The sequence below is a fragment of the Natator depressus genome, chromosome 8 (genome assembly GCF_965152275.1).
Source record: "Natator depressus isolate rNatDep1 chromosome 8, rNatDep2.hap1, whole genome shotgun sequence".
Taxonomy (NCBI): domain Eukaryota; kingdom Metazoa; phylum Chordata; order Testudines; family Cheloniidae; genus Natator; species Natator depressus.
Genome location: NC_134241.1, coordinates 93,885,986 through 93,899,571, shown reverse-complemented (window position 1 = coordinate 93,899,571; position 13,586 = coordinate 93,885,986). Strand labels below are relative to the sequence as shown.

At 49.1% G+C, this 13,586-nt stretch overlaps 1 protein-coding gene across 1 annotated transcript; it reads right to left on the bottom strand.

Moving 5' to 3' along the window:
• Nucleotides 1–10,993: 10,993 nt before the first annotated feature.
• Nucleotides 10,994–13,199, bottom strand: PARS2 (prolyl-tRNA synthetase 2, mitochondrial). Its single transcript, XM_074962303.1, has 2 exons — nucleotides 13,158–13,199; nucleotides 10,994–12,547 (listed from the first exon to the last, which is right to left on the bottom strand). The coding sequence occupies exon 2, from the start codon at nucleotides 12,526–12,528 to the stop codon at nucleotides 11,092–11,094; it is 1,437 nt and encodes a 478-aa protein (XP_074818404.1). The 5' UTR covers nucleotides 12,529–12,547; nucleotides 13,158–13,199; the 3' UTR covers nucleotides 10,994–11,091.
• Between the last annotated feature and the right edge of the window lie 387 nt (nucleotides 13,200–13,586).

The following is a 13,586-nucleotide window of genomic DNA, read 5'->3' as shown; positions in this document are numbered from 1 at the left end:
CCATCTATAGCATTAGAATTAATCACTGCAGTTTTCAACCCTAGACTGAGGTTGTCGGGGAGAAGCTTCTAGGGCCAGAACCTTAGCTTGTGTAAATTGGTGTAACTCCACTGATGGACCTATGCTAATTTACACCAGCTGAGGATCTAGACCCTAGCGTATAGCAAACTGTTAACACTTTGAATCCTGCCAAAAGCACCTTTAATGTTGGTCTGTCCGACCACGTTTGCGGGTCTAACTGAGCAGGAGGGAAATCGCCACATCTAATTACTTCTTGTCTGTGCTGGATGTTCACAGCTGTCAGGTAGATTCAACTTCTTTCAGGAGATAACAATGACAGAGGAAAGCATGGACTAAGACTGACAAGGAGAGGTCACTGTAGCACACACCAGCAGGGGGAGCTGTCACAATAGAGAGGTATGATGGAGAATTTGTCATGGAAACAAGGCAATTCTCCCCTAAACGTGGGATTTAATGGTGTGATGTTGTCTGATTAAAATATAATTATACAAACCATTGTTGCTACTACTGCTATATAATTGCAGCAAAACTTATACAAAATATAACTCATGGCCAGAAAGGGTTAAGCAGCTTGCAGGCTGAATGACCAAGAGCCCACCTTTAAAGTCATGTTAGAAAGGTATGTGAATGGTAATTAAGGCCATTCATGATAAATAGGCTAGAACTTTGAAATGCAAACCTATGTTGTTAGAAGTTAGAGGTAATATTAATTGTGTGTATCTTTGGTGCTAGCCATGTAAACAGACAGTTCCTGTCTGTCAGTATAACTATTAATTCAGAGATCAAAAGAACATCCTAGCATTTAAATGAATTGTAAACACGGGATCTCTCTGTATTCATCTCTCTTTGAAATGTATAGCAGATCATTGGTGAATGATGGAGGAACAGGCAATTGTCTAATATTAATTCGTATAGTTAAGTACTGGTGATGGACCCACTTCAAAGATGACCTGATTACCTATTGTTCCCAGAGGGACTCAAACTTGTCAAAGACGACCTGAAATTGTATAAAAGATACTTGGGCCCTGATCCTTTTCATCTCAGATCTGCTTAAGCTTCATGAGGGGAAGTTTGAGTCACAAGATGAGATCCCAGTTCAGCTGGTCCACCCTGGATATGATATGGGACATTGGACTATAACCTATGAACTAAATTCTAAAAAGAACTCTTTGCAACTACAAAGCTCACCATCTCTGCTATTTATCTGAACCTCAAGAATTGAACTTATGTCTGTATATTGATCTTTTAACCATACTCTCTCTTTCTTTTTAAATAAATTTTAGTTTAGTTAATAATTGGCTGTAGCATGTATTTGGGTAAGATCCGGAATATTCATTAATCTGGGAGGTAATGTGTCCAATCCTGTGGAACCTTTTCTTTTATATGATAAAATAAGATTTTCAGAAATCTTCCTCATATTTGACTTGGGTACCTGGATGGAGGCCTGAGGCTGGGTTACTTCAAGGGAAGTATGTTGTTGGCTTCTGGGCAACCAGTGAGATAATAAAGAAGCTATTTTATGCTGGCTTGGTAAAGGTAAGTCTAGGAATATCCACCAGCTTTTGGGGAATTGTCTGCCCCATTCTTTGCAGTTCACCCTAATTGAGTGAACTCAGTTGGCCCGCACTGGGACCCCGGTCACAAATGGATTTTCCTGATATTGACTTTGGAGCAAATCCTGCCCTTGGTGTGTAAGGCCATGATTGCAGTGCAGTAGAACTGTCCATGGCAGTCCATATCCTCCTGGCATTATAGTGCCGTAGCCCACGGAGACGCCCTCAGCACGGGGAATCTCTGGGCAAGGTAGGGGCCAGTGGGTCTGCAAACATATGGCCATGTAGTGGGTTTGTCAAATGGAAAGGATAGCCCAAATCCTCTTTGGAGCTCAGCAGGCTACGGGGAACCAAGCTGCTGGTAGGGAAGGAAAGAAAGGCAGGGAAAGGGGAAATTAGACCTTTGAAAAGAACCATGAAAACTGACTTAGGGATAAAAGGCTCTGAAGACCAGATGGGAAACGATTCAGTGAAAAACTGCCAGGACATGAACATTTCTATTTTGTTTACAGTCAGTGAGGGGTGGTGAATGCCTGCCTTCTTCTGAGAAGACAATGAGTTAATCTCTCCCCCCACGTAGGCGAAAGTCTCCAGAAACCTGCCCTGACTGAAGGTGGAGACAGTAATGGATGCAGGCAGACTCCAGCTGAAGGCCATTCCTCATGAAAGATGGGATCCTGCTCCCACTGAACATCAGCAGTTTTACATTGACACTATAGGGAGCAGGGTGAGCTCCAGGAGGATGAAAGCAGGGAGATCTGGGGAAGTCATCAAGCAAAATTGGCGGGGAACTTGGTGAGAGCAAGAAAGAAACCCTGGCTGATCCTCCAGTGCCTTGCACCTTGTGCAGTCATTGATGCCTGGGCAGAGTGGGGTAAAATGCCACCAGGTCAGATGGAAGAGTCTTACAGCCACCTCGCACAGATGTCATACAAGGCAATGGAAAAACAGACCCCCAGTACAGAAATCTACATCCTGTCGACGGCACATAATAGGATAGTGCAGTTTGCTTTGCTCTCCTCAAGAGCCCTTTTGCAATCACTGGTGAACCACAAGGGGACTCTAACTACCATGACAAATGGAGATCTGTCTGAAAGAAAAGAACAAACTTTCTTCCCCACAAGGAGGGTCTGAAATCCAAAGGAACTTGCAACCTCACATCTAAGTTCCATGCGTTTTTGTGAGGCTCTTAGTTCATCCCCTAGGTATGATTTTTCTTTTTAGAGACAGGCACCTTCTGTTTAAGGAGGGAATTCCCCCACCTTGTGCCAAATTAGCTTAGGGCCTGATTTTCAGTAGTTCTGAGCACACCACACTCCAGTTGAGTCAATAAGGGCTATTCTCAGCTACACTCGGACAATCCTAGGGACTTCAGTGGGTGTCGATAAAGAAAAATTTGACCCCTAACCTTTGGTCTCTCAACTGTAGCATCTTAGAGGCTTTAACAGCATCTGCTATCGGATGTTTAAGTCAACCAAGTGAGGATTTTTATTAAGATAATGTTGAAGTAAAAAGAAAATGGTACAGAGTTTAAGCATAGAAGTTTCTGGTTATCAGGGAATAAGGTACAGATTATCAAGGGGTGCGAAATTCGGTTTAGGAACGGGTGGCGTAAGGAATGCATAATCTGCAATCTCCCCGATTGGGGGCAAAAGTTTAATGGGTCAAAGTACAGACATTGAGATATGGGGGTATGTTGTCCATATAATGGCTATGTTCAGGTGTGGAGTATAATGAGTGGATACGATGATGAGGATGGATCTATCCTCATTTGGTGAGATTTAATGTTCAGTGAGTTTTGGTTCCAGTTCATATGGTCTAATGGAAAAAGTCTCTCAGTCACTTTCCCATAGTTGATGCACGATATCCTACAGGCTCATACCTCCTGGTACTGTCGGTGGCCGGTGATGTGTTCAATGTAGATGTCCCTGGACCATCAGATGGTGTCCAAGACCATGAGGTGCTGCATGATGCGTGCATAGCGTCGACCGATCCCACAGGTCCGCAGCACACACTCGTTGCAGGGGTCCCAAGCGCCCAGGGCTCCGACAATCAGGGCATCCATCTGCACCTCGTAGCCCTTCACTCTCAGGGTGTCGGCCAGGGGAGCGTATTTTTCCAGCTTACGAGCTCGGGCTTCGCAGAAGGCCGGGGTCCTGTTCTCAAAGGAGACCGTGATGTCGACGAGGATGATCTTTTTCTGGGCCTCATCGGTGACTACCACATCAGGTCACAACTGGCTGTCGGTCCCAGGGATGGCGCAGTTCATGGTGACCTCCCCCAGGCGTGGTGCGATGGCTTTCACCAGGCGGTTCTGGATGGCGTTGTGGCGCAGCTGCCAGGCTCTGGAGTGGGGCTTGCAGCTGCACAGGACGTGGGGCAGGGTCTCGTTGGAGTAGCCGCACTTCCTGCAACACTTGTCTCGGTTTCCGTGGCGGATGGCTCCGTTGAGCGGGACGCAGTTGAGCTGGGTGCAGTGGATGAACCGCCAGTCAGCGAAACAGGTGAAGCCGCCCCTGGCGAGGAAGTGGTTGCTGGCGTACCACTTGCTGGTCAGTTCGAAGGCTTTACCCTGGTCCGGTTTACGCTTCAGGGTTTCCATGTACAGTGAGTGGATGGCTGCCTTTAGGGTCCTCTCCAGCATGCCCCTGGCACTCGGGGTGATGATGGTGTTGTTGTCGGACCTGATCTGCGGCACCAGGACTCCCAGCTCCTGGCGCTCCTCGCACCACTCCCAGTGGCAGCCAATGCGCTTCCCCAGGCGACGCGTGGCACTGCGAGCGTGGGACCACAGTGAAGCGATGTTGCGCCCGTCCCGTCCGAATTCGCCATCCAGGGAACCGCTCAGGAAGCTGGCGGTGTCTTGGTTGGAGGGGGCTCTGCCGATCCGCTTCTTTGTTGCGTCATGGAGGGCATTTGCTGCGATGTTCCTTACTATGGCATCGGGACACATCAGCAGGTGGAAGGCGTGGGTGATCACCGCGACGTCACACAGGCCACCCATGCGGGGGACATTGGCTCCGCCATGCCTGTGGGCGATATAGACCAGCTTGTTGCTGGCTCTCTGGGGAAGGAACTGCCACTTCTTCACCAGCTGCCGGACGATCTTGTCTGCAAGATCTCCTGGATGGTGTCCTCAGGTGTCTGCCGGACACGGAAACCCGTCGGCGGGCCGAGGTGCTGGTACGCCTGCCCCTCTGCCAGGGGGATGATGGGCTCACCCTGGATCTGGAACCCTGTCTTATACACACCCTCCCATACCCCTTCCTCCCACATCTTAGCTTTGCTTTGCATTGATTTCAATAAGAGATTAAGTAGCCTACGTCCCCAGGTAGGGATTAAAATGTCTAACTCACAGCCACGCCTGCGGACAACCGAAATTGGATTTTTGTAGAGGACAATACCACATTCTTTACTGATAGTCAAACGCAGTGAACAAGAGAGTGAAAAGATTATAAATATTTTGTTAAACCCAGCAGAAGGGTTGGCATTAATGGCAATGGAACGTAAAGGCACAAAAACCCTGGGGAGAGCAAGACCACATCTTCCAGCTCCACTGAAAACACCCTCGTTTGCAGGGAAGTCAGCAGAGTGCGGGGTGGGCATCGGTCGTTTAAGAAGCATTTCACATCCCTGTCCTCAGCTGAGAGATCCATTGTATGGGCACTTAGTCAATCCAGGGGCTGCGTGTCTGGCCTAGCTGTTGTAGCAGGCAGATTTCAGAGAGGCTCTGCTCAGAAAGGTGTAGCTGCTGGAACTAGAGGTGCAGGGGGTGCTGCAGCACCTCCTGGATTGCAGTGATTTCCATTACATACAGGATTTGCAGTTTGGTTCAATGGCTCTTGGCACCCCCTCTATAAAAACTGTTCCAGCACCCCTGCTAAACGGGGTAGAACCACAGCGCAATCTCCAGCCCTGGAAAGGGGGTCTGTTGAAGGACGGTCTGCGGAACGTGAGAGGCAGCACATGAATTTTATTGATCTCACCCTTCCTCCCACGCCAACCCAGTGAGCTAGGCTAAGCAGACTTCTCAGACCCCGCAAAGACTTTAAAAGTGTCCAGTCTAGAGGCTAAGGCCTTTACCTTCAAATATGGCTGAACTACGCTCGGTGCAGGACCTTCTTCCCCTGGGGGCCATCATGACCTCAGAGTGGCTCTGTCACAGCCAGATGCCATGATCCTCAAAGAGCTGTTATGTCTGCTAGGGAATCACTTGGCTGCAGTAGCACTCTGGCCATGCCTCCTAATGTGGGGTCTGTGGTGGGAGTGGCCTAGAGCCCTTCTCCCCGTCCCGCAACCAGCTGTGTGAATCCTCAGCTGGCCATTTCACTCAACATTGCTACAACTTTGCACTACCTGGGTAGAGGAGCATTTTAGCAACCAGCCAGGTGTCTAGGCCACTGCCAATTATTGGGATGAACTATAAATTATTCTGCACTTAGCATAATTAAGGCAAGCTGGGCACAGTGGGGAATTGCTATCACATGAAGTGAGCTTGACTCTACACCCTCTCTGATATGCTGGGGTAAGTGTCTGTGGAAAACAGGAAGTCTGGATATATTTCAGGGCTGCTGTTATGGGGAAGTACGACTGCTAGATTAACTGCTTGCTTAACAATTTTTTTTTGATGATATATTTTTGTAAACCCTGCTTCTTGCCTCGAGACTGATTTTGTTTGGTCAGCTATGTAACGCTTTTCTTGATTGACATGTCTCTGTAACTTTTTGAGTATAAGAGGGGAACTGTGGGTTTGGGTCAAGCGGATTGCTTCATGGACACATCAAGAAGATCTCCAGCCATAGGCAGAAGATTGGCCGCGGGAAACCTGAATACTGCTCCGAACTCCTGAAGGGTAATTATCAATTTGGGGTGCTCTATAACTTATTGTGTTTGCGTGTGCTTGAGACTAAACAAAGCAGTGACTTTGAGTTAAGGTATTCCAATGGGAATGCTGGAGACTAATAAAGTACTGGCTTTAAGTGAAAGCACGTGGTTTTGACTCATCCGTGCTAGCCAGATAGCGGACGGAAACGCTGCGTCTCCCTTGATTTGTCCTGATACTACCTTGCATAGACTAAAGTTACCGAGAGCTTTGGGTTCGGGGGAACCCCGGGTAACACTTGAGCAGCACAAATGGGCCAGAACAGAGCTGAGGATGTGCCTCTAACGGGGGAGATGCCTTTGCACATCTTTCATGTGCCAACTTGTAAGCCACAACAGCTATCCAGCAGCCCAGTCCCAGCTCTTGCTTTGTATTCCTAGAGCTCAGGCACCAGCCATGGGCTAGCCCTGCATTTGAGATACACATCCGTGGCTTCTCTCTCTACTCTAGAATCCTTCCAGCCAGAATTGCAGCAAGTGGCACTGATAACCAAGCTGTGAAGATCCACGGGTCTTGAACCTAGGTCCATAGAGCCCCAGGCAGCCTTTGCATTCCTGGTGCCTGCTAGTAACTAGTGAGCTGAATGGCTAATGGAACCTGTGCCTTACCAGAGGCATGACCCAAAGGTGTACTTAGATTTTCAGAAAACCTTTGACAAGGTCCCTCACCAAAGGCTCTTAAGCAAAATAAGCTGACATGGGGTAAGATGGAAGATCCTCTTCTGGATCAATAACTGGTTAAAAGACAGGAAACTAAGGACAGGAATAAATGATCAGTTTTCAGAATGGAGAGCGGAAATAGCGATGTCCCCAAGGGGTCTGTACTCGGACCATCCTATTCAACATATTCATAAATGATCTGGAAAAAGGGGTAAACAGTGAGGCGGCAAAATTTGCAAATGATATGAAACCACTCAAGATAGTTAAGTCCCAGGCAGACTGCGGAGAGTTACAAAGGGATCACACAAAATTGGGTGACTGGGCAACAAAATGGCAGATGAAATTCAATGTTGATAAATGTAAAGTAATGCACATTGGAAACATAATCCCAACTAGACATATAAAATGATGGAGTCTAAATTAGCTGTTACCACTCAAGAAAGTGATCTTGGAATCATTGTGGATAGTTCTCTGAAAACATCCACTCAATATGCAGCAGCAGTCAAAAAAGTGAACAGAATGTTGGGAATCATTAAGAAAGGGATCAATAAGACAGAAAATATCATATTGCCTCTATATGAATCCATGGTACGTGCACATCTTGAATACTGTGTACAGATGTGGTTGCCCCATTGCAAAAAAGATATATTGAAACTGTAAAAGGTTCAGAAAAGGGCAACAAAAATTATTAGGGGGTATGGAGAAGCTTCCATATGAGGAGACTGGGACTTTTAATAAGACTGGGACTTTTCAGCTCGGAAAAGAGATGACTAAGGGCGATATGACAAAGGTCTACAAAATCTGACTGATGTGGAAAAAATAAATAATGAAGTGTTATTGACTCCTTCTTATAACACAAGAACGAGCGGTCACCATATGAAATTAATAGGCAGCAGGTTTAAAACAAACAAAAGGAAGTATTTCTTCACCCAATGCATAGTCAACCTGTGGAACTCTTTGCCAGAGGATGTTGTGAAGGCCAAGACTATAACAGGGCTCAAAAAAGAACTAGAGAAATCCATGGAGGATAGGTCCATCGATGGCTATTAGCCAGGATGGGCAGGGATCGTGTCTCTAGCCTCGGTTTATCAAAAGCTGGGAATGGGCGACAGGGGATGGATCACTTGATTACGTATGCTGTTCATTCCCTCTGAAGCACGTGGTATTGGCCACTGTCAGAAGACAGGATACTGGGCTAGATGGATCTTTGGTCTAACCCAGTATGGTCGTTCTTATGTAAATTTCTTTTCCCAATGGCCAGATCTTGCACACAAGAGCAGGCAGATTGACTGCGACACCAACTTATTTAGACTGTTTTGTGAATGTCTGACCAAGGGACTGAAAAGGACTGTCATTTTCCAGTTTACCTAGGCCAGCAAAACATTCCAAGTCACAGTCCTACCTGAAGCATTTAGGTCTGATGCTATCTGGAATTTTTCAGAATTCCTTCATGTTGTTTCATAAGTTCAAATCACCACAGTTTAAAATTGCCTGGTTTAATATTTTTTTGGATGGCAGCTGAGGGAAGCTCGGGAAAGAATATGGTTGTATTTAAAGTCAAGATCCTGAAGTTGGATCCTTGCAGTAGGACTTTTGTAGAACCCTACTGAACTGGGGAGGGTGGGGAACCCTAACCCTAATTCAAAGTGGCCTATACATAGGAGCTCCACCCATAGGAACCCTAACCCAATCTCTAAGTGGCCTACTCATAGGAACCCTATCCATGGACAGCAGGTATAATAGGCCAGGGGAGCTGCCGGGGCCGCTGGACCCCCGGTTGGGGGTTTGGCAGGCAAAGTTTTTGCTTTATTATGCCCCATGCAGGTTCCACAGCAACTGAGGAGGCAGTATGTGCTATTCAGCTTCCAGGGCTCATCCGTAATCTCCCTGGACTCCAGAGAGATTACTGAGGAACTGAGGAATCTGAGTAATAAATACTGGCTCCTCAGCCACCATGGAACCTGCATGGGGCATATCAAAACCTTCTTCGAGAGAGATCTTTTCCCCAGGGCGTCTTGGGATCTGGGGAGAGGTGGCATGGCACAGCTGTGGCTGGCCCAGGGCTTCTCCAAGCAGGTGTGTATAGGGGGGAACTCAGGGTACCTCTGGGCAGGGGGGGCTCCAGGCTGTGGCTGGCCCAGGGCTCCTCTGGGCAGGTGGGGTTCGGGGAGGGAGGGGGATCGAGCTCCGACCAAAGCCAGGGGGGAGCATGTTCAGGCCACCGGCCAGCCCAGGGCACCTCTGGCCAAGGGTGGGGAGCAGGGCAGGAGTCCTCAGGGCTCTGGCTACAGAAGGGGAACGCACAAGAAAGGGGTATCGCTGGGGGTTAGCGTCCCCGAAGGGGGGCTCCACCCACTGCCCATGACCTATCCCTAACTACAAGTGGCCTGTGCTTTGGAACCCTAAGCTTGGGATGGGGAGCCCTACCCATAGGAACCCTAACTCCAAGTGGCCTGCCCACAGAAACCCAAACCCTAGGGCAGGGATCCCAACCCATAGGAACCCTAACCCTAGGGCAGGGAGCTCTACCCATAGAAACCCTAACCCAGATTCCAAGTGGCCTACCAATAGGAACCCTAACCCTAGGTTGGGGATCCTTACACACAGGAATCCTAACCCTCAGGCAGGGAGCCCTACCTATAGGAACCCTAATCCTAACTTCAAGAGGCCTAACCATACAAACCCTAACCATAGGGACTGAAGCCCTACCCCTAGAACACCTAACCCTAACTCCAAGTGGACTACCCATAGGAACCGTAACCCTAGGGTGGGGATCCCTACCCATAGGAACTCTAACCCTAACTCCCAGTGGCTGACTCATAGAAACGTGAATCCTTAGATGGGGAGCCCTACCAATATGAATCCTAACCCTAGGGCGGGGAGCCCTACCCATAGGCCCGCTAAACCTAGGTTGGGAAGACCTACCAATAGGAACCCTAACCCCAAGGCAGGGAGCCCTACCCAGTAGGAACCCCATCCTAACTCCAAGTGGTCTACTCATAGGAACCCTACCCCTAGTGCAGGGACTGTACCCACCACAACCCTAACTGGCCTACCTCAGGACCCCTAACCCTACGGCAGGGAGCCCTACCCATAGGCACCCATAGGCATGAGCCTATATGCTAGTGCCAGAGTCCTCCCACCTGAATCTGAGCGCAGGACTGGGCCTACGTGACTGATATTAACTTTAATTATTTCAGATTAACATTTCTAAAGCACTTTGAAGAAGAGAAAGACTATGAACACTATTTTTCTGGGTTAGGTATTTGTGAAACTTAATTAAATCTGTATTCCTATTAACCTTCAGAGTTAGCATTTGGACTCAAATTAAAGGGAGAAGACAGTCAACTAAAACAAGGACAAATGTCTGTCTCAAGTTTTTTTTTTTTTTTTTAAACCTATTACTCTAACCTGTTAAACAGGATGTGAGAATGCAACACCTGAAAGCGATCAGAGAAGAATCTCACCCTCTCCCCTTCATACATTTGACAAAACTGTGTCTAGTCAGTTTCACTGTTGCCCTTGCACAGACAGCTAGTGTCTGAGCCTGCATTTTCACTCAAGCATGGCACTACTTCTGTGAATACAAGTAAGCACACTTAAGTCTTGATAGGATCAAAGCCATGGTTGGTTTCCCCCTTTGTTTGTGTGGGTCCTTTACACAACCATAGAGGAGAGAAAAAACAGAAAGGACAGGGAAACATGATTGTGAAGCGACAGAAGTTAGCAGGGAGACTCAGACACAGCTGAAGGATCTGAAAGTACTTTTGACCCATGTTTTGAAACCGATTAGATTTCAAGCCAAATATGTGCCATTAATACAAACAAGCCTCAGTTCTTAGCAACACGTGAAGTCATGTGCAGTTTCCACTCAAACAAGAGTAATCTTTCACCTGAATTGTAATTCTTAAAGAGGGAACTAGATACATTTAGATATGGATAAAACACCAAGGATCACAGACCAAAGACTGGAAGGTCAGGGAACTTGGACTTTACTTAGCAATTCAATTATGGCTTCTTTAGTAAGGAACATGATCTCCCCAGCATTTTGATTCCAAACTTCAAACTCAGGGGAATCATCAAAAACTTTCTTCCCAGCTATAACAACATATGGGTAACCAAGTCTGTTAGCATCTTTTAATCTTTTACCAATGGTCAAGTGAGTCCTGTCATCCAGCACAGCATCCCCTTTAATCTGAGGCACGGCTTCAATAATACTGTCATATAAATTATCCATTAGCGCTGCACCCATCTCTTCCCTGCTGCCTTTCTTAGGGGGAATGAGGCAGACCTGATAAGGTGCAATGAGGGTTGGCCAACGGATGCTGTTTTCTGTTGAAAGCACCTCGAGAGAAGCAGCCAGAATCCGAGTTATGCCCAAGCCATAGCAACCCATTTCTGCTAGGACAGGTTTGTTCTGGGCAGTGTGGAAGGTGACATTAAAAACAGAAGAGTACTTGGTGCCAAGATAAAACGTATGCCCAACCTCAATCCCTTTGGTCTCAGCCAGTTTTCCTTTGCAAACTGGGCAGTCTGTCTGGTCAGGATTTATTGTTTCCACATTGGCTGAAAAACTACAGTTGGAGCAGATCACCAGCCTGTCCTCTCCAATATCTGCGGGGACCTGGAACTCGTGGGACATGCTCCCCCCAATGCTGCCCGTATCTGCCTGCACTTTGACAAAGCGGAACCCCAAGCTGTTAAACACGTTGCAGTAGGCCTCACACACCAGGCTGTAGGTCTGGCGAGCAGCTTCCTCAGAGGTGTCAAACGTGTACATGTCCTTCATGTAGAATTCCCTGCTGCGCAGCAAGCCAAAACGGGGCTTGGGCTCATCTCGAAACTTCCGTGTTATCTGATATAGCAGGAGTGGCAACTGCTTATAGGACAAGTTCCCTTGGGAGGCAATCAGGTCTGCGATGGTCTCTTCGTGAGTTGGCCCCAGACAGTACTCTTTGCTGTGCCTGTCTGCAAGTCGGAAGAGCTCTTTGCCCATTAAATCCCACCGCCCACTGGTTCTCCAGAGCTCTGCAGAACTTAAACTGGGCATATTTAGCTTCTGCCCCCCGACAGCCTGCATTTCTTGGTCTATCACCTTGACAAGCTTCTCCATTGCTCGAACAGTGTAAGGCATGTAGTAGTAGCAGCCAGGACTAGAGGGGTAGATTAACCCAGCTTGTATCATCAGCCTCTGGCTCTTACATGTCAGATCATCAGATTTGCTCTCCAGCCCAACCACACTGTCCTCTCGAAGATTCAGAGGCTGAAAGAGCTGGGACAGCACCAGACGCTTTGCTCTGTGAGGGGGACCATGGTGACACCTATAACGATACTGCTGCTGGAGGCCACGGGCTGCCAGACCAGGAAGCAATTCCTTCCATCCTCTTAGCAGCCATTTCATCGCAAGAGCCATGGAGGAACCTCTGTCAAACCTGCAGTGGGACAGAGTGCCAGGCACACAAAGCATTAGCATACCAATAGGAACATAAATTATTTTAGCTCAGGAACATCCCAAGTGAGGGCCACCTTCCACTGACATAAGCGAGGGGCAGGCTGCAGCCAACTTCATGGCGCTGCGGAGGCGTGGCCCGCACCCTGGCAAGCCACGCTCCATCCTGACCCAAGTGGCCAAGGCTGCAGAGACCCCCCCCCCCCATCTGCCATAAAATGGAGCATCGGCTGCTGTGACCGGGCACCGCCCCACGCGGGGCACCGCGGTCTCTGGGGACGCCGCTGGGCTCGGCGCTGCGCGCTCCCGGCCGCCAAAGGCGCCCGCGGGCGTCTCACCAGGGCAGGGCGCGGCAGGCGGGCCCGGGCTCCCCTCAGGCGCTGGGGCCCGGCGACTCTGCAGCGGGGACTGCCGGCCGAGCTCCCGGGCTCGACCCCCGCGGCTGCAGGGGCCCGGGGCTGCGCGCTGCACAGCAGGCCCGAGAAGGGTGACGGCTCCCGGGTTAACGGCCTCGGAGCTGCCGGCGGGACCCCACCGCTGCCTCCCCGCAAACCCAGCCCGGGCCTACCCCCGCCCGCGAGCAGCCGCCTCACCCCGTCCCCACGCCGAGGGTCTTGCGATGTGCGCATGCGCCAAAAGGGGCTTACCCGGAGGCTAGGTCCAGCTCGCCAATCAGAAAGAAAATTCCGTGGCACGTGATGCCTCCAGAGCCCGAAACAGCTCCGTGCAGGGGATATGCCGGAAGAAGCCAGTCTTCTTGATACCATAGAGAGGGTGGCTGGAGCAGGGACTTCCTTCCAATGGAGACTCTCCTTCCGCTGGGCGGCTGAACTCTATGATCAGTGCTTTCACTGGCCGCCTGGAACACCTTAAAGGGGGAGGGAATCGTTAAATATGGAAATTTAGTCGCTCTAGCTGGTGTACCGCTCTCAGGGCTAGTGGCCGCCTTGCCCACGGCGGCAACGTCAGCACATGTTTTTCAAAATTTGGTGTTTTCACGAAAGCACCACCACCCGGAGTCA